The 21,093-nt window shown below is 39.5% G+C and overlaps 1 protein-coding gene and 1 non-coding gene across 2 annotated transcripts; one reads left to right on the top strand and one right to left on the bottom strand.

Annotated features, from left to right (window-relative positions):
• Nucleotides 1–1,460: 1,460 nt before the first annotated feature.
• On the top strand, nt 1,461–16,376 carry RAB18 (RAB18, member RAS oncogene family). Its single transcript, XM_021543038.3, has 7 exons — nt 1,461–1,584; nt 4,192–4,247; nt 9,406–9,467; nt 11,264–11,336; nt 12,890–13,008; nt 13,089–13,155; nt 14,636–16,376. Exons 1-7 carry the CDS (start codon nt 1,517–1,519, stop codon nt 14,812–14,814), a joined length of 624 nt encoding a protein of 207 aa, XP_021398713.1. The 5' UTR covers nt 1,461–1,516; the 3' UTR covers nt 14,815–16,376.
• Nucleotides 16,377–19,843: 3,467 nt separating this feature from the next.
• Nucleotides 19,844–19,917, bottom strand: TRNAN-GUU (transfer RNA asparagine (anticodon GUU)). The gene has a single exon. It is a non-coding gene; the product is annotated as a tRNA-Asn (tRNA).
• Nucleotides 19,918–21,093: the final 1,176 nt, after the last annotated feature.

Raw genomic sequence — 21,093 nt, 5'->3', positions numbered from 1 at the left:
CTGCAGTGGGAAAAAACCTAATCCCAGAATACAAATACTCTCTCACTTCAAGAGATTCAGTAGCCTTAGTGGAATACTTTGCTCTTTGTATAGACCTTCCAAATTCAAATCCTGATCCATGCCAAGACCCCAGAGTTTCTGTACACTTCAACAAAAACTAGAGTAGAGACATTCTGATTTCTTGCACTACTGCAAACCACAATCCAGACTACAAGAACTGTAACACCTTCAACAAATTTCAGATTATTCATTACAAACAGGCACAGTGCTTCTGTAAACATAGCCAGCCATTTCCACATTTAATTATAGAATACATTTCCATAGTTTAATAGGATAATTATTGTTATTGTACTCATACTGAGACTTATTTTTCTGAGGTGAAAGAGTCAGGAGACCAGATCCTGAAAGTAGAAGCCAGGCAACAGGGAGGTTTACCACAAAAAACACAAGAGAACAGTTTCTGTGTTGACCCTGGAACTCAGGTGAAAGCAAATGCTCAGCAGAGTCAGGAGTCAGCTGGAAGAGCTGTGCCCTCTGCAGCCATCACTGCCCGAAACCACGATGTCCTCACAGGAGCACCTGCTTTGTGCAAACTGCTGACATGGCCTGATCTCTTCCTTTGGAGTGACTGGCTGTGTGACTGATTTACGTGATCATGGGAGAACCTGAACTTGTTTTCATTTGGTGGAATCAGTCTCTGGCCTGCCCAGAGGCTGCTCAGCTGGGCCAAGGGCTACAGCACTGGTCGAGGAATCTCAGGCTCACATCTGACATGTACTCTGTTAATTTTAGAGGAGTTGCACTTGTTTACACGTGGCCTGAGGTAGGTTTCAAGCCATAATAGCAGGTTAGCTGAATTGGTCATAAAGAGACTTTCTCATCGGACTCGGAAAAAAAAAACAAGTAACCAACCAGCCAGCATTATTGGCTTTGAAGGGAGAGCGCAAGACGCTGGTAGAGAAGCAGGTGGAGTCCCGCCCAGCCGGCCCGCAGCGCGGCTCGGCCCCGGCGGAGCCCCAGTGCGGCCGGCAGCTGGCCCCTCCGCACCGGGCGCTGCCCGCTGCCTTCGTGCGGCGCCGGCACCACGGAACCAGCGAGGCTGGAAAGGCTCTGAGCTCATCCAGCCCAGCCGGCGGCCGACCGCCACCCCGTCAGCCACACCGCAGCGCCGCATGCCACGTCCGTTCCTCCCTTAAACACCGCCGGGGCGGGGACTCCACCACCTCCCCGGGCGGCCCATTCCAACGCCTAAAAAACTCGCAGCCACTTTATTCGGTCGCTTTCCTCCCCACGGCCCCGGCTCTGGCACGGACCGCAGCCGCAAACCCCGGCGGGCTCCGCCGCAGGTCACGGCCCGGCCGCGCCGCTCCCCAGCCGCGGCCCCGCGCATGCGCGCACCGGCGGCCCGCCCGCCCGCTGTAAACAAACCGCGGGCGGCCCCGCGCAGGCGCAGCGCCGCCGCCGCAGCTGCGCACGGAGCTCGGGCGGTCGGGGCCGGTCCGGGGGCGCCGCCGGGATGGACGAGGACGTGCTGACCACCCTGAAGATCCTCATCATCGGCGAGAGCGGCGTCGGCAAGTCCAGGTGAGGGGGCGCCCGACGGCCTTCCACAGCCTCTCCTGGCCGGCCGGCTCCGGCCTAGGCCCCTTGTGGGACAATGCCGTCTGGGCGCGGCCTGCGCCCCGCAGGGCCGGGCCCGCGGGGGGGGCTCCCTTCCCGGCCGGCTCCCCTGCAGGCGAGAGATTCCCCTCCAGCCCCTCCTTCTTCTCCTCTTCTTCCTTCTCCTCCTCCTCCGCCGCGCTCCCGAGCCGCGGGCCCCGGGCCGCTGTGTGCCCGGCTCAGCTGCGGGCCGGTGAAGCGGGGCTTCTGTCGGGCTGCCCGGGTCACCCGGGCCGCCCTGTGCCCCGGCAGCGTCGTGCGGAGATAGGTGTCCTTGTACATCTCCATAGCGCTTTGGGGTTAATGCCTAGTCCGAAACACGTATATGCAAAGTCACAAGTGATCTAGCGTTGGGTGTGTGAGGGGAAGCACGGGGATGCAGCAAAGTAGTTCTAACACAGTTTTATTTTTTTGCTAATTATAGGCTTTATCAAGTACATTGAGGTTGATTTCTTCGTCCCTGCCGTATTCATGGCTTTGGCTAAGCTGTAGATACCAACCCTAAGGAGCTGGGATTTTATTTCTGTGTTGTGGGTTTTTTTAAAACTTTTTTTTTTATAATAACATAATTCTTACTAAAGAGTGTGTGATATAAATGCAGGAGGGTGTCTGGGAATGTACCACACTGGTAATTTTATATTTGATATTTCTGTGGCAATAATATATGTCCTCTGCCGTGACCCCAAATTACATACAAGTTGCTAATTAGGGAAAAGAAGCGCCCATATTTGTTAAAAGTCTGTCAATTACTCATTTGAGTTAGCTACTGAATTCATAATTAGTACAGTAGACCCCTTGTGACAGACATTACCTGAGCAGATTTCTTTTACTTGAGGTCATCTCACATATGAGTGGCCATATGGAAGAATTTTTCCTGGGGCAAATAAAACACGCAGTGGGTTTACATATTTATTTATATACATGTTTCTTTACATCAGAAAGCTTGCTAAAAGAGGCATTATGTGGAGGAAATAAAAACGCTATTAAACAATAACAGTGGAGTTGTTCGGTACAGGAACTTAATATTGAATTATTCCTAAATTTGTGTCTCCTACCTATTGGTTGACTAGGAAATGTCAGATGCTAAACAGGTATTAGCAAGGTGGAGTAGGTGGTTGAAGTCCTGAATTCTGAAGAAATGCCTTCTTAAACGTGATCCCTATGACTGTGCTGTGCTTTGTAGAAGATGATGGCTACATATGAAAAAAAGTAGAAGTTGGCTTGGCTAGGCATGCCAGACTGGTAAAAGGATGGTTTTATTCTAATAGCAGTATAGGGGTTCCATAATTTCTCTGTTCTGAATGAAACTAGTATTGGTTGTAACTAAAAATATCTGCTCTTAAACAGCATCCTTATAAAACCATCTGAAGGTACTGGGAAAAACCTGCGTGCTGTGATTTAAAAAAAAAATTATTATTTTAATTATTCTTTGTTAAGTAAAGCTACCATTTGCTTTTGGGGTTCTGGAGTAAGTAGAGAAAAAAACATTGGTCTGTGAGTAACTTCGAGTTGTCACTCATCTTCATTTAAGTAAAGGAATTTCAGTGGTCACTATTTTTGTCAATACAGGACTGTGTCCAAATGCTAAAAAGCACTTCTTAATTCACATGCAAAAAGAGGAGAAAAGAACAGGGTGGTGGGGAAGACTGAGAAGTAAATAAGGCTTTCTTTTGTTTCTCCATGCTGGAAATGAGTAGAAGCCTTGGTCACAGGAAAAGACTGCTGATTTTAGGAACTGCATGCTCAGAATCTTTGTCTCTCACAAAAATATTTACATTTTACACTGGTGGCATTATGGTCACTTCTTTAAGGGTCCCTGCATTGCTATGATGTGATGTGCTGTTTAATCTTAGTTGTAACTTTTTCTGTTGGTAGCAAACACATTCATCAGGATGGGGGAAATGTTGTCTGTGTGAGTTGTTATATACAAAGAAATACAGCATCATAAAACATTGGGGAGCTATTTCTGCTCTTCAGCTTCTGTGCCTTTATTTCTGATGGGTGTTGTCCTTGCTGTTCCCTTGTGTGCCCAGTTCAAGGAGTTATTTCTGGGATGAAAAGCTGACTTGGAATTTATTTCTCAAGCTTACAGAAATACTGTGTGAAGCAATATTAAAACAAAACAAAAAAATACTACTTTTATACTGAATTCTGGAAGAAGGAAAATAGAATAAGGTTGAAGTAAAATGCTTTGCGAAGCAGATCACATGACTGCTCAGGCAACTGCTTTGACAGCTGGTGTGGTACTTTGTTTTCAAAGAGGCATTCTTGGTAATACATGCAGAGAACAGATATGGGCTCAGGTAGCAGAGCATGTCTGCTCTATTCTTTCCATGTTCTATTCTTTTTTTCTATATCTTCTACCAAAAAAAAAAAAAAAAGAAAAAGAAAAAATAATTTAAAAAAATCAGATATGAGTTTATTTAGCTATGTGGTCTTGCTGTTCCTTTCAGACTTGTAAATTATATGCTTCCAGCAAGGTATGGATATGCTGCAATAGTAGTATCTGTTTTTTCTTTTTTCCCCTATCAGCCTTCTGCTGCGGTTCACAGATGATACATTTGACCCAGAACTTGCAGCAACAATTGGTAAGTATGTGCTAATGCTACCTTAGAAAAACTGATAACATTTTCAGTGTAAAATTGTGGTTTGTTCAGACTTACCTAACATACAGTGAAGTTCAGATGTGTTTGCCTTTCTGTAAGAACAAATACTCTCTTACTGATTTTTCTGTGCAAAATAAGTGTCAGGTTTTTGACTAATAGTATTGTTATCCAGACCTTGTGTCTGTGTAATATGATACTTGGTAGCTATATTGAGACTGTAGCAGGTAGTGTTAACTCTTCCAACTACTAACAATACTTGAGTGCCCTGGGCTTGGCGTGGCATCTGCTTTTCCTCTGTAGAGAGGAAATTACAATGTGGCTTTTTGTACTTCTTCTTAGCAATCAGTTCCTTGGCAGCTAGACTTCTGAGAAAAGTGGAAGAGAGCCAAGAATGTGGAGCTGCTGGGGAAAAAGGCAGTGACGTGTCAGTGCTGTGCTGGTATTATACCTACCAGCATGGGTCAGTTGTTCTGGGGGACAGTGACCCAGAATGCAGGATGCACTAAGTGGATTGGTTCTCAGAGGAAGCAAAATGGAACTTTTAATAGTGTGATGCAACTCTCTGCCAAAGTTATGGAAAATAGCCAAACTGAAGTTATGGAAAATAGAGATACTTTTTCACACCATCATTTCAGTTGCATTTTTTGCTTTCGCTGTAGGAAGAGTTCTATGAGTTTATATAGAATTTTTTCTTTGGGTTCAGCTGTTGGTAAGCAAAACCAGCTCTAATTTATTAAGAATTAAATAAATTGATCTTTTTTTCGTTAACGTTAATAAGATTCAGGAGTACTGATTCACATAAAGCACTGAGAAGCCAAGGGGAGGAATGTGGCCTATTTTTGTTCTTTCCATTGCTTATAAAAATGAAGTTTTGCAAGTAGCACCACTTCAGTTTATGAGGGAGGACAGCATGGAAGGAAGCAGGAATTAAATAGATCAGGTGATGAAGATGGCAATCTTGGATTCTAATCTAGTAGTTCTGGCACTGTATATACTTCAGGTCCTGTTATTTTCTTGATATGCCTACCATGAGCCAGAAAGTTAGTGCAGAATAGCTACTTCAGCTTTCATGATCTTTTGGATAGCAAAAGAGTAGTTCAGTCTCTGAGTGGGCATCTTTATTGTTTGGGGATTTTTTGTTTGTTTTTAATGGTGGGGTTTCTTTTTTTCATTCTGCTGTTTGTACTATGACAAAAACTGACATAATTTGAGAAACTAAGTAAATATTTCCTGAAGTAATTCTTCTTCAGGTTTGTCAACATGCACAACAACATGTGTGGTGGCTAATCACTGATTGCTAAATAGCAACAATTCAAGGTTGTTGAATTTAGTAGATCATTAATGGTAGATCCTACTTTGCTCTGTTTCTGGTGTGGAAAAGGAGGGAGAGTACTTAATGTAAGCATTATTTCAGATAGAGTTTGAGTTCTGAAACAAATATACAACAAATATACTCACCTGGAATGATCATTTGGCAGGAAAAGTCAGTTTCTAGAGATTGAGCAAGTGCTGGCGTAGATCACCCTGTTACACCCGTATAGCTGATGTTTGAGGTAGTGCTGTACAGCAGGGCTACTGTGACTCCAGCTATGCAAGTCCTACAGCATGGTGTGTGGGGCACTCCTAGGGGATAGCAGATTCATTTTTTTCTCAACTTAACTGGAAGAGGACAGAGTCTGGGTACTTATTTGTTTTCTCATTTTTCTTTTTAATCCACTATCCAGTGCCATTGCCTCTTTTGAATGTATTTTTAAGAAGCAAAATGTCATCTTTAAATTCAGGGCATGATTTGTTGTCCATATAGATAAAGCAGATAGATAACTATTCTGCTGCATGAAGACAGACCCTAGATGCCAATTTCAGGTGTTTACAAGATGGTGAAATGTCAAAACTTTGTGAGTCTTGGCTTAGAGTTCTTTTTGTGCTAATTAAACACTATTGTTTTTTTAGTTAAGGGACAGAAGGACAGAAGACATTTTAAAGCCTTTCCTGTTGAAATTGAGGAGTATGGTGCTTTTTCAAAATGAAGGGACTATAAATAATGTCTTCTTTCAATGTCATCTGCATATTGACTACTGAACTAGCTATCGTGACGGAATTTTTTTTTTATTTGTATTAAGACAGTGAAGAAAACTTTGGTTGGTTTGGTTTTCTTTAAGATATAGCAAGAACTGCACAGAAACCCACAGTACTGAGGAAAGCCTTGTCAACTGGTCCTCTGTGATGACCTGTTGAGACATGTCTTGCCTTCATAGATTGAACAGACCTATTGGGTTCAGTTTAAAAGAAACCCTAAATTATTAGTAAATCAAGAATTTAGTAAAAATCCTGTGATATTCTTCAAAGAATAAGCTCCTTTTGGCAAATAGTTCAGCTTTAGTAGCTTCAGTTGGATTAAACATGTTGTATTTAACCTGGCAGATTACCTCTCCTTGTATTCTGTTGGGGCTGGCTTTTTTGTTGGGCTTCATCCCATGGGTTTTACCAGACTATATGTACCCCAGTATTTTCTGACTGCTCATACTTGTCTTCACTTGCTTGCTCTTTGTATGAGAGATTCCAGATAAGTGTTCAGTGCAATCCATATTTCGCAAATGTAATGATGTATTTCAATCTGATGTCTCTTAACTTTTTAGCTTTCCTTGCATTTGGAGTCCTCAAACCCCTAAGCTGTCCAACTTGTCACTTACCTGCAGCACAAATACTACACTGTAGCTAATTGTGCACGTCCTATAAACAGAGCGTAGCATTGCTGGCCTGAATGTGAGAGCAGTATCAGTGTCAGAGTTGCTTCTCACAGGTTGTAAGTCCATAGTATGTGAGTAGTGCTAAGGCAGGAGGTGTTAACACACTGGAGTACAGTCTAGTAGTGCTGTCTTGTTTCTGGCTGCCTTCCAAGGCATGGTGGAAAGCACTGTCAGCTTTCTGTTGTCAAGGGTAGACACATCACTCTTGCAAGGTCAGAACTGATACCTGTCACACAAACATGTCTGTATTTCACTGTTGGTTTTAGGAAATATAAGTACCCTGTTTGTTCAGTTCAACAAGATTTTCTTGAGCCTTAAATTTTTTCTACTTGTCTTTCCTTATAGCAGACAGGCAACCAAAAACATAAGTATTTAAACATATTCTTTGTTTTTAATTTTTTTTATTTATTGGCTTTTATATGTATTGAGCTCATTTGTTTGTTAGAATTCTATTTTACTTGCCTCAATCACTTTAAAGGGAGTATTTTGGTGTGTTATTAGTTCATTTTCATACTCTTGCTTTTCAACATTTAGTTTAATGCGTGGGGTTAAGTCACTATTTTAGTTTCTTATTTTACTTGCATTGGTCTTGCAAAATTTAAAGTGAATTTTAAACCATCAGCAAAGCTAGCATGAAGGTGTATATGTCTATTTCCATTAAATGAAAGTTGCTGAACTGTGCAGGCACAAGATTCTGAATCTGTTTACTGAATGGAAAGGAGGATACTGTGGCTTCAAAAGACATAAAATATGTTTATATTAAGGAAGAAATTTTATTTTCTTGAAATTGATGATGTGTTTTTCATATTAAGTATCCAATAGAATTGTAATAGCTGCAGTTACAGGTTTTGATGCCAGACTAATGGATAAAAGAATGCACTGTGAACTGTTGGACATGCTGACCTAACTGCATATGGAGGTTTTTGGAGTTCAGGGGAAGAAACATGCAATTACAGTGGAAGAAAGAGATTCTCTTAGTCTGAAAGTTACTGCTGAGTGCTGAAAAGTGGATAGAACAGAATGTTCTCTAGGTTCAAATTGAGTCAAATTGCTACCATAGCAATCTTCTCTGAACTAGGTAAAATTCTAAGAAGTGGTGTTTAAAATAAAGTTAGTAATGACTGTTCTCTTCTGTGAACATAACTGTAGAATATTGTACCATTCTTGTGCATGGTATGGAGCATTATATTACTGCTAAGCTAGGGACTGAGAGTCCTAGTACCTGAAAAAAGCAAAGTTCTGTTTAGATACTACAAAAGTTGATGTAGTTTGGGAAAGTTTTGCTTGGGAGTATCAGCTTCTTCCAGGGCAGAATGTTGTCTGAAAAGCACCTGACACTTCAATGAGCTGAAGCTGTGAAGCAGTGGAATAAAAATTGTATTTACCTTTTTTTGAAACAAAGCACTTCTACAGTTCAGTGCAACTGAAGTTTTAATCTGCTTATAATACGCAGTTTCTTAATCATTCTATATATCCTTTGTGGCTTTAAGTTGAATGTATTTTGGCAGCTGTTTATATTTGTAATCTGCTTGAATATGGGAATGTAAGTGCAGCACACTCATCCTGAGGCTCTACTAATTTTGTATCAGAATAGTTTAATTTTTCTGGTAGGGAGTGTGATGATTGACATTGTAATTCCAAGTACAAAAAGGTTGCTGTTGCACTTGAAAGTTGTTCTTGTAGAAGTATCAACTTTCCATACTGCTACTTCATTTTAGAGCTGCTGCCTGGTGTGGAGTGAAAGTTGCTCCAAAATACTTGAAACGTATTTCTAGTTAGTTACTTGCTATTAGTAACCTAAGAGTTAAATGAAAGCAATAATGCATCATAACTCTGAGCTTCTCAAACAGATATGTGTCTCCATATCCTTTAAAGTTTCGGTCACTAACATGTTGTTCTCCTTGGCCTGAGTTTTGTGCATCTTGTCCTTGAGCAGTTGGTAAGCTGCTAGTTCCTGGGAGTGGAGGACACATGAAGGGGGAAGAATTGTTACATGTTGGAGTAGGTAACTGACCAGCAGAACCATTACCTTGTTGTCTGTTTGGAGAATGTTCGTGAGTAATGAGTAGAAAGTTAATCCATTTGAATTATAAACTTGAAAATTTGTCCTGGAATACATGCTTTAATACAAGAGATATAGTATTTGCCTTACTTCCATAAAATATTTTGAGTCAATGGCTTAAAAGACCCTTAGGCTTTTGCAAAAGCCTGTTAGCAAGAAAATCTTACATTTTGAGCAAGGTTCATAAATAGCTAGTGAAACTTATTCTTCCTGCTTGTGTTAAAATATGGGTTTTTCTGAGTTAGATTTTATTTTTTCCATTTCTCTTTATTTTACTTTTCAAAGATAACTGTAATATGTTTGAGGAATTAAAAGATTTTTGTTCCTCTAGGTGTGGACTTTAAGGTGAAAACTATTTCAGTTGATGGAAACAAAGCTAAACTGGCAATATGGGTAAGTCTCTCCTAAGTTCTTCATGTGTTGCTTTGCTTTAGGAATAGCTAGGGTTTCTGTAATGCATAGTTTGTATAGAATCTTGTTCTATTAATATGAAGGTGATTTGAAAAAGTGGGAGGTTCTGCAGCATTTAGAAGTTGCAGTGAAGTTTAGGACAACTGGTTGGGGGGGTAGTTCTGCTGCCTGTGAGATTCTGCATTACTAATTGCCGGTCTGGTTGGGATAGAATTAGAGAAAAGGAGGAATTAAATGGCATTACATCAGTAGAAGGGTGCACTTTAAATTTTGCCTATAACACTGAGGTTGTGTTTTAATGGGTTAAGAAGTACAGTTGCATGCTCATATGTTACCTCTTTGGACCCATTTTTTGTCTAAGCTTCATAGCCATCATTTGAAGGCTTCTGTAGGCTCAACATCAGAATTATTTGTAGGAGATCATTTCAAAGAGAGAGGGGCAGTGTTTGTAATCGTAGCTTTAGTGTGTTCAACTTCTGCTCTAGTTAAAAGTAGAGCTTCCATTACAGCAAGTGAGGAAAAAGTACTTCTAAGCTTTTTAAAAATAATCTCCATTGTGTAAACCAGACTCCACACTTATGTGACTTGAAGCATGTTTTTGATAGTCAGACCCAGTTGTGTCTTCTTGTACCAAGCAAGATTAAAACTTTGTTTCTCATATAAGTAAGATACCAGACCTTTGTTTCCTTGGGAAGTAGTAGTAGAACATGAAATGTGTATTGCAGTGTTTCTGTGGCTTGGAGCTACAGAAGCATGTAGCTTCATACCTCACTAACAAACAGGACTTATGTCTTAGTTACAGTAGTAATCATCAGTGAAATAAATGGGTTTGACAAGGAAAATAAGTGCAATAGCTTCACAGAAAATAAATAATGCATACAGGAGGAAAACCAGACTGATAGCAGAACAAGGAATGATAAGTTAGGGTTTATTTTCTTTCATTTTGGTAAATAGAAAGAAATAATCCAGAAGTAAACTGAAAAAGAAAAGCTTGTGAAGATGCATCATGATACAAAACCATTTTTAGATATGTGATGTTGACTGAGTGGCTTGTAGAATGTTGAAGCCTAATTTGCTTATCCAGGCTTTTTGTCAGGGAATCCACAGTGTTTCATGTGTCACTTCTAACCTGGGTGAACTGAATAAAGTTGTTTAAATATTCTATGCATAAAGCCTTCAATGAATGTGCACTATAACTTAATCTCTGATAAGAAAACAGCATTCTAATTTTGGTGGGTTTTGGGTTTTTTTTCAGAGCTACTGACTCTTTAAATTTTAGAATGTAAAAAAATCTTGCTAAAAATTTGCTAAAAATCAGAAGAACCTCTGACTTTTTCCTGCTTCTGCTTTGTTATAGCATGTTAGTGCACCTAATCAAATTTAATTGGACCAAGCGATTGAAGTGAAGGAACTGGTTTTGTTGTCATGGGCTGTAATGCTTGTTAGAAAATCTTAGTACTGCAGCTATGCTGCTTTCTTGCTGGTTGCTCCACTACTAGTTGCAGATCAAATGCCTTTGCAGAAATGGTCATCTTATTGTTCTATAATCCAGTTATGTACTACATCCAATAGTTCATAGGTGCTTCCTGGGGCAGACTACATAAAATCTCAAAGTTAATGTGTAGTAAAACAGCAGAGGATGGAATAAACTCAGCTAATCTGCTAGTGGAATACAGTTTAACTCTTATTTTGTATGTTCATTAGAAGTAGAATACCTGAAAGCTAAACTGCATTCTGCTGAAATTCTGAGTAACAGAGCTTTCTGAATGGCTTATTAGGATACTGCAGGTCAGGAGCGGTTCAGAACATTAACCCCCAGTTACTACAGAGGTGCACAAGGTGTTATCCTAGGTAAGTATGTCTTTGCATGCTATTTCAAATATTTGTGATTTTCTCATGTACTGGAGTTGTGCAAATGATATAGCCTTTATATAACATCTGATTGATATTTAGTCTCAGATAGCCTTTATATAATATGTAATTGATATTTAAAATCTTTGTATCTGTGTTGAACAACTCATATAAAAGCATCTTAGTGCCTCAACTTCTTTCTCATGTAGTCAATCTGACTGGCTTGAGAACTTCTGATTTTTGCATGAGAATAAAAGCTACTGCTATCTGAAAGGATAGCTTGGAGCTGTTGTCCTTGTGCTGTCACAAATTTGTCTTTTATTTATTCCTTTTTATTTTTGTCTATGCTTGCTAAGTGCAGAGTAAAAAATAATTCCCTCAGTTTAGTCTCTCTGTATCCATATGATACAGCTTTTTCTTTTTCTTCTCCCTCTAATGAAGGGGAAGAAGAATTTTTTTTTTTTCCTAATGAAATTAATAATATAAACAATATGGGATCTGGCTGAGGTCATTTGTTATTTGTTTCCCAACTGATGCAATGTTACACAGTCAGAATCACTTAGAAAAGACCAGCTGGACATGTAGAAAGCGCCAATCTGTGTGTGAGAAACCTGGGCAAAACCCATAATTTCAGCTTCACAGTGAAGTCTCATTTGTGCTTTTTTTTTTTTTGGTGTCTGGAAGCATGAGGCACTGAGTTCTGAAGTTCTGCTTCTCCACTGCTAGGAGTGAGGAGCTGACTAAAGGGCAGGGATGTACATTTAATTTTCTTGAAGTTACTTCTGACTTTAGAAAATCTTGCTAAGCTATTGTGTCTAGTTAAATGGTTTCATGTGGAATAACCTCTGTCATGTGACCTCCTGGTAGGTTTCCCAGGTTGTGAGTTGCATTATCTTCCTGGTATAGGAAGGTGCTGTCAAAACATGTCCTATCAAGTCACTTAGTTGCACTGAACCTGCCACTTAGTTACTGTTGAAAGCTGTAAACAAGCACTGTTTGGGAGATAGAAGGTTCTGCTTTTGAGATTTGCGCTCCCATTTTATTCAATATCTCTTGACTATTTCTTTGTTACCTGTCTTCCAAAAAATAAGGTTGTTCATGCAAGCCAAGTTAGAAATTTGATTGAAATAAGTTATTTATGCCTGTCTGCACATGGGATGTAAAAAGAAAAGGAAAAACTACTTTCATAGCTTCAGTACTAAAGGTTGTGCCATCCTCCTTGCATAGCTGTTTTGTAGTGATTTTAGGTACCCTACATGAGAGATCTTCTAGTGTAGAATTCCTTGGAGAATGATAGTTTCTAGCCTGTAAGCTAAGATCAAGGAATATTAGTCTGAGAATCGTAGATGCCTGAAGCTTGGAGTTGTTCTGCATCAGTGATTTGAGCTGTTAGATGTCCTACTTTTTTCCCAGTTATTCATATAGAAGGTAAATTCAAATCCTTAGAACTCCTTCAGTTTTCTGATTCAAAACCCAATAATTTTTCCTCCTTTTGTAATGTAAGCTGTAATTCTTGGAAAATACTGTGGAATAATATCACTAATATCTTTCAGTTTATGATGTCACAAGAAGAGATACTTTTGTCAAGCTGGATAACTGGTTAAATGAATTGGAAACATACTGCACAAGGAATGACATAGTGCAAATGTTAGTTGGAAACAAGATTGATAAGGTAAACCAAATGCAACTGCAGTAAGTAATCTGCTGGTGTATTTTGTTAATAAGGAATAGTAATGCTTTGTTTTATTCTAGGAAAACCGTGAAGTTGACAGAAATGAAGGCCTCAAATTTGCAAGAAAACATTCCATGTTGTTCATAGGTATGTTATAGATACTTGCAGAGATCTTTCTTGATTTTTTTTACATAATGAAAAGTACCACTTCTGTAGGATTGAGAGTCTTTAAGTGTACAGTCCAATTAATGATATCTCTTACCTGCACGGGGCACAAAGATAATGGGTTTTCCTGTTTTTTAAAATTGTGCCTGTCCAGATACCTGTTCTAACTGTGGATGATTATGTAGAAATTCATAAGGATGAAGGGTGGAGTACAGGTTCTCCATAGCACGATGAAACATGTTTTGAGTTTGGGGTGTTGTCTGATTTCTTTCCCCAGCTGACTTGCTAAATTAATAACAGAAGCAAAATGAAAGAGGGAAAACTGGTGCTAGTGGCCAGCCTTCAGTATAGCAAAATGGCTGGCACCTGAGAGAAATCTGTATTAGAACTAGGATGTAAAAACAGCTAGGTATATAATTAACTTATGAATGTTGGGTGGGATTGAATAATGACATAAGTATGACTGGAGCAAATATATTGGTCTCATCTTGCTGCAAAATGAAATGGGTCTTGTAGGCAAAGCCATGTAATGATAAATTAAAAAATGGGTGTTGAAGTGACTCTTTATGCATATGTTTATTATGTGTTTCACCTGAGGATCAGAAGAGATTATTTTACAGGATTATTCCAGTAGCAAAGCAGTTCATTGATACGTACTCATTTATTCTTCTACTTAGACTTACATCAATCTCTGACTGAAGACTTATTTCTGTTTAGTGTCCTGCTGTATTTCTTTTTAGCCACAGTATCAGATGTGGAAATAAAAGTTTAAAGTTGAGGCACAAGCTACTAAGTGCATGGGAGATGAAAACAAAAATGAAAATTAGACTATAACTGTGCATATATAGATAATATATATATGTGCATGCTGCATATGCTAAGTATCTGGCTGTGTAGATGAGCAGGGCAAACCCTTGTGGGGCTTGAACAATTTCTGATGGTGTCTGTTGTTCTCATAAGCTGTGGTCAGATTTCTTAGTCTTGGTCAGCGTAAGGATCCCGAGTGAAATGACCTAAAATTCTGCAAAAGGAATGAGATGAGTTTTATTATGGAGATTGACTCAGAATCCTGCAGTATGGATCCTTGATTCATATGGTCTGGTGGTACTACAATTATGATTAATGTACAGAACTGAAATACAGAACAGCAAATAGGTTTTTCAGACAAGAATCCACATTTTTCTTATTGGAATGCCTTCCACAGGAAAAGAAAGCTTAGCTCTAGCTGTCTCTGTATGTTCTGGTGAAGTTTGACTTGAAAACTCTTCTATTAAAATATTTTGAGGTACTACCTGTGTGGTGACAAATCCATATAGTTGCCAATTTTGGCACCACTATGTTTTTAGGAATAGGTTGTAGAAGTTTTTAAATCTGTTGTAGATTGCAATTTAACTGAAAGAGAAATATTAAACAATTTTCCAGAAGTTATGCTCACGCTTGATTTTTTTGTGTTTTTCTCCAGAGGCAAGTGCAAAAACATGTGATGGTGTGCAGTGTGCCTTTGAAGAACTTGTTGAAAAAATCATTCAGACTCCTGGACTGTGGGAGAGTGAAAGCCAAAACAGAGGTGTAAAGTTATCAAACAAGGAAGAAGGATATGGAGGAGGAGGAGCATGTGGTGGATATTGTTCTATGTTATAAACTTTGGGAAGCTTATTCTTTGCATATTTAAACAGATAGTTACATCTTTCTGTACATAAAGTCATTAAATGCTATTTTTAGGGACCTTGCAGTTTGCACATATTTGTTTTGTATCATGGCAGTGAACACTTCTAGAAAAAATGTTCTGCAGCTTTCCCAGTCTGAAAATGTTATGGTAAGCATGCCCAATTTGCAATCTTCAGGTTTTTATGAGTAGCATTAATAATGTGCAAGAACAAATGCACTAAAAATTTTACAACTGTATACCTTAATTGTGTAACTATTCTAAACAAATCCATCTAACAAATACTGCATTGTCTGCTCTTTGTTGTATTTTTAAATTCTGTTGAAATTATAGAACTATATAGTGTGCACAGATCTTGGAAACACTGAGCTATAAATGTAATATTTCATCTCTTCTAGTAAATGCTTTTTTTAAGGTATTAAAAACAGCAGGATAATACAGTTCTTACACAAATCTGCTAAAATTTTGTCTTTCAGGAGTGCAGTCTAAAACACATTGGTACAGGCCCTAGTTGGCATCAGCACTTTCTTGCAAGAGATGCTTTGAAAGCTTCCTTTGCAAAACTGGGAGATGCCATGTTTTCCTTTTAATCATCACTTCAGTTGATGACTTAACTGGAGTTTTAATCCTGTGATATTTATATACTAAATTTGTGGTACTCTTGCACTCTAGGTTTTTATGATGGTCTGCTCTCGACTTGCTGCAGAAAGTCTTCATTATTGGCAAGGGGTCTGAGTCATGGCATTGTTCTTTCATTGTGAATCATTTTGCCACACTTCAGTATGGATTCCTAATTTTCTGAAATGTTTGTAATATAAGTTTATCTCAACTGTAGCTCACTGTGACTGTGAGATCTCTTATCACGTCTGCTTTGTGCAGCTAAATTATTCAGAAATAAAACTTCTGTCACAGACACTAAATGGGAAGCTATAGGGCTTCTTGATCTCTGTATGAAAAAATACTATTGCAATGAGTATTCACTTGAATTTACTGTATCAAAGCCAATGGTTTGTTTCAGAAGACTTGTATAGACTTAAATAAATTTTTTTTCCACAGTATTCAACTTTAACCTCTTTCTATTGCAGAGTTCTATATTTTCTAGCACATACAGTTTAAACAAGGTCATTTAGTACATACAAATTATTTCTAAAGGACAAGACAAAAATGCTGTGTGGGTTTTTTAAATAGTCACTATAGTGCAGTCAGTAGATGAACTATTTGGCAGTTTCTTGTAAATATAGTGAATGACAGCATCTTTAATACTACAAGGTTTTGTCTTAATGGCAGCATACATGATCTGTGTTTTACAACAGGTCTTGGCTGCTTCTGTTAAAATACGCTTTCTGCTTCACATGGAAACTTTGTTTTCTATTCTGTTTTATACTTGATAGAAAACTACCAAAATTTGAAGGCTTAACCATGCTAGTTGTTTTTTCTAAATATTGTATCTAGTATTGTTAATGTAGTAGGATAATTTAAATATGTAAATGTAATTATTATTAAACATGCATAAACATATTAAAATCTTAGATTTGCATTACTGTTTCATGCAGAGTATGTGGGCTGTGCAAATCATGTTTGTTAACCTCAAATCATTGAGGTTAAAGGATTTTGGCTTTTGTAGCTTCACAATAGAGGAAAGTTGTAGGTGAATTAAAACTAAACAACTTAATTTTGTCAGCAGTAGTTGGCAAGTATCATAATGCTGGCAGATGCTTGTAATTTTTCTTTATTTGTTTCCCCCCTAGTTTGGATGCATCTCTGTGGTTAGAAGAGACTTAACTTTTGGTTTCTCACAGAAGATCCTTTTATCACAGGACCTGGATTCATCTTTTATTCTGCCTTTGCCAGATCTGACAGCTTTTGTCAGAGGGAGGGAATGGCAGGGTCCTCTGAATAGTGGGTATTGTTCTGTGTAAGAATTAAGTCATTTATTCCTTACTGCACAGCAAAATATTTCTGGGAGAGATGTATTCTCTCCCATAATTAGTGCAGACTGAAAGCAAGCTAGAGGGGTGGGTTCTTTTAACTAGATGTTTTCTAATTGACTTACAACTAGCTTTTCTGTCTTCATCTTTTAAGCAGGTTTAGTTCTATCTCTGAGGAATATTTTCCCTGGAGTGTCACTTCTTTTCATCATTGCTCTGTCAAGAAGGCTGCGTTCTTGCACTTCCAGTATTTGTTAAATAAAACTTAGCACCAGGTTACTGTGCTACTTTTTTAATTCTTTCTCTTGCCTTTTTTTTTTAATGGGGGTGTGGGTTGTGGAGCTGCCATCTTTCATAATAAATCTGTTCCTATGCTTCACAAGTTTTTCCTTTTTGTAGGTCAGGTTATCTCTAAGTGCACATCCATTGTTGTAGTTGTAACACAAGTGTATCTGAAACTACTATAGGCTGTACCATAAGCTCTGCTCAAAACTGATTTGCGTCTATTTGTGGAATATGGGTCTGTTGCATCCAGAGAAGCATGTACAGGAGGTCCTTCAGCCTACCTCACTAGGCAGCAGAGGGACAGTGGAGAAAGCTGTTTGCTCTTCATCAAGTAATGAGAATGAGTCCATGTCTGTGGCAGGGAGTTTTATACACTAAAGCACGAAACCACAATGAGGTAACTAAAATCTGTGATCGTGAAAGGCAGTTAAAACTAAAGTTGCTTCCAGTTCATTTACTCTACTCAATAAAGTGCTGATTAGCAGTTTAGTACCCAGGCCTGGCAGGTGTTTTTTGTAGGCTTTACACTAGCCTGGAAGAATATGGCACAGCACTTGCATCTTCTTAAATTTACACTTGAGAATACTGCTAAGTGTTGTTATGGTTTTGTCTTGTATTCCTTCTGCTGCTGTTTTAAAAAGGGAGGTGGGGCAGGCTTCTGATGGAGGTTTCAAGATGCTGGGATTTTTATTGCTAGTGGGGCTTTTGTCCAAACTACAGCATCACTTTTCCTGTTCTCCTGCTGCAATAATGAGATCAACAGCTGCCTCAAAGTAAGTCTTAACTAAATGAAAATGAGAGTTCAGTGCATTCCTAGACAATAACAGTGACTGCCTCATCAGCCATGGCAGAACCTCAGGGCACGGCGGTCTTGCCATTATGTGCCACAATGATAACTGCTCTGTGTGATTCCTTTTTAGTTCCCTTGTTTGCCAGTAACCTGATATATTGTGAGCTACAATAACCCCTCTAATTTTGCCCTGTAGTTTGCTACAGTAGTTCTGTGTTTTTCAAATACTTACAGTACTTGGGCAGCCTGTGTTGTGATCAATACAGGTTACTGCTATTTAGCTATTGGAGGATTGTTGCAAGTGGTCATGGTGCTGCATCCATCCTGTCCAAAGCCCCTGTGTTAGATTTGTGTCTTGCTGTCCTTCTGCATGCCTTACTGTAATGCCTTATTGATGAAAGCATCAATAAGTAATGTTAGCATGAGCAGGACTTTTTCATGTTACCAGACAAATCACTACATGCATTTCAGACCTAGCTGAGCCTTGAAGGGCAAAATAGGAGTGTTTTTCCTGGCCACTGTCCAGCAGTGGGAGAAAAAAAGAGAAGCTCTCCATTAAAATTTCCAAGTTTTTTTTGTTTCTACGCCCTTTGTTCGTGAGTACCTGTGGCACTTTAATTAAAATTTTATGAGGTGTTATGTGGGCAAAGAACTGTGAAGATGTGTTTTCAAACTACTGCATTCATATGTTTTGTGATTGATTTAATGCAATGGAAGTTTGGCCTTATCCTTGTGCCTGAGTAACATCTGGTCCTTTCTGTTAGAGTGAAAATGGTCACAGTGAGTAAATATTTTTCTCATGCTCCCAGTTTCTGTAACATCTATGCACATTTTATGTACAATGATAGCAGAATTCTCAGTCAACTTCTAGAATTTCTGGTTCTTTATTTTAGAAGTTTAGAACAACCTCAGAAAAGTGTTAAAATAGAAGTGTCAAATCATGATTGGAAGGAAACTCTTCTAGTCTTTTCTGTGTATCATCAGCTCTGGATTTACTAGCATCTGGTAATAAGTCTACTTGGATCCTTTTGACAGGAGTTCTTGGTTCCCAGTTCTTAATGCTTGTCAGGCTGGACTTTCTGAGGAATGTGGCTGTCCAGATGTTGTTGACAGCATGAAACTTGTTCTTTAACAGTAATGAGAAGGTCCAGATGTAGCTACTTAGGATTAGGAGTGAAGCTGTGAACTGGAGTTCAGGGAAGAGCAGTAGCAGCCCCCCAAACAGTGTAGACAGTTTTAATAAAGTGTAATACATTGTGTACATGAAACAGAAACTATTATAATGCATGGTAGTATAGCAAGCATATTTAATATAGCTGACACTATTAATTCAATTTAATAAAATACATAAATGTATAAACTTTTTATATCAGGGATTATCTGTCTTCTCTTGAAATTCATCTTTAAATGTAATTACTGTACTTCATAGTAGGTATGAGATGGATAGACAGATGCGTGCTAAGCCTGTGGGCAGGTGTCATCCAGGAGAACAGAAGTAAGGATACTTATGGAAGTAAGATGGAGGGAACCTGAGGGACTGGTATAAAGTTGTCAGGAGAGTTTTACATTGGGTATTAGAAAAAGATTCTTCACCCAGAGTGTGGCTGGACACTGGAAGAGGCCCCCAGGGCAGTGGTCACAGTACCAATCCTGACAGTTCAAAAAGTGCTTGGACAATGCTGTCAGGTGCATGGTGTGAGACTTGGGGCTGTCCAGTGCAGGACAGGAGTTGGACTTTGATGAACCTTTTGGTTGCCTTCCAACTCGGAATATTCTTTGAGATGTTGAACTTTCCCTGGAAAGGGACCTGGGCGTTCTGGCAGACACTGAGTGAACAAAGCCAGCAAAGTGCCATTGTGACAGGTGTCTGTGAAGCTGCTGTCCAATGGGGTGGCCACAGCACATACTGGTGTTTGTGGTTATTCCTTCCCTGGGGCAGGACTTGGCATCCCCTTCCTGGGCTTCCCGAGGTTCTTTATGGCCCTTAAAAGGGATCTCCTCCGTCCCTGGGTGGGCTCGAACCACCAACCTTTCGGTTAACAGCCGAACGCGCTCTCCGATTGCGCCACAGAGACTGATGTGCTGCGCTTCCCAGAGGAGCTGAATTCCTGACTGTTCAATAAGTGCTGCTGGTGGTGCCTGTGTGTGCTGAGCAGTGACAGAGCAGTACTGCAGGCACACTGCTGCAGCAAACCTGACGTGCTGTTGTGTCAGAATGCAGGAGGAAGAAATGCTGTTACCTCCTAGGAGGAGTAGAAGATGAGATTCTTTTGAAGTAGCTGTTCCTCACTGCTTGCCCCTCTCAGGAGAGAAGGTCTTGGGGTTGTGTCATGCCAGGCAATTTGCTAGTGATTCCAAAGTAACAGGACTGTTTTTCTTGTGCTTTTTGTGCTTCTGAAAACTTAGCTTTAAGAAGTCTGGAAACCTATGTGGCTTGTTAATTGTATGTTAATGCAATTAAAGCAAAACATAGGTATCCTTCAGAATATGGATTGCAAGGCATCAAACTTACTGACTGTAGAATTCTCAGTGCAGCTGGGAACTGGGCATTAGAGGAGAGAGAGCTGTTGGGCAGGTCTTAATGATCAGGGAAGATTTCATGGTGAAACTTACACTTTTAAACTTCATACCTCAAAGAAACAAGATATTATCAATGCTTTTTACTGTTAGTTGTCAGCTAGGAAAAGGTAGAGCCTCCTGCTCTGTGTGCCCTTGAGTGTTGCTGGAAACAAAAGGGTATGAACTACTGAGATATATGACAAGAGCTGAGTTCTGTTCAGCTGGTGAATCTGTACCTGGTTTGTCTCGTTTTCTGCCAGAACAAAAGTGTTTTTAGCCTTTTTGTTGTTGATTTGGTGAAGGAAATACAGAAAAATGTTGGCTTGAAAATGGTTTAATTGCTCTTGAAAATTAGGAAGCCTAATCTCTGCAGGGCTGTGCTTTGGAGTGCTGCTGAAAGCATTGCTGGTGAAATTCTCCTGTCACTGATCTACAGAAGCATAGGAAGACATGTAAACTGCAGAAGGGATTGGAGCAACTTTCTGTCTGAGAGATAGGAACTGTGAGAGTATGTTTTTCTCCACCTAAAGAGCAGGTGTAGATAGCCTTTCCTAGCAGTGAGTATGACAGCAAGCTGCTTCCTTTCCTGTCTTCTGGTATTTTAAGCTGTACTGTAAGGCAGTCTACACCATGTGCCTCAAAGCTGTGGGGCAGGTCTGTCCCACAGTGTGCACTGGGGTTTTAGTGCTCCA

This window comes from Lonchura striata, chromosome 2, assembly GCF_050655825.1.
Source record: "Lonchura striata isolate lonStrDom1 chromosome 2, ASM5065582v1, whole genome shotgun sequence".
Taxonomy (NCBI): domain Eukaryota; kingdom Metazoa; phylum Chordata; class Aves; order Passeriformes; family Estrildidae; genus Lonchura; species Lonchura striata.
Note: the sequence above shows the minus strand (reverse complement) of the source record. Positions and strands in the feature narration are given on the sequence as shown.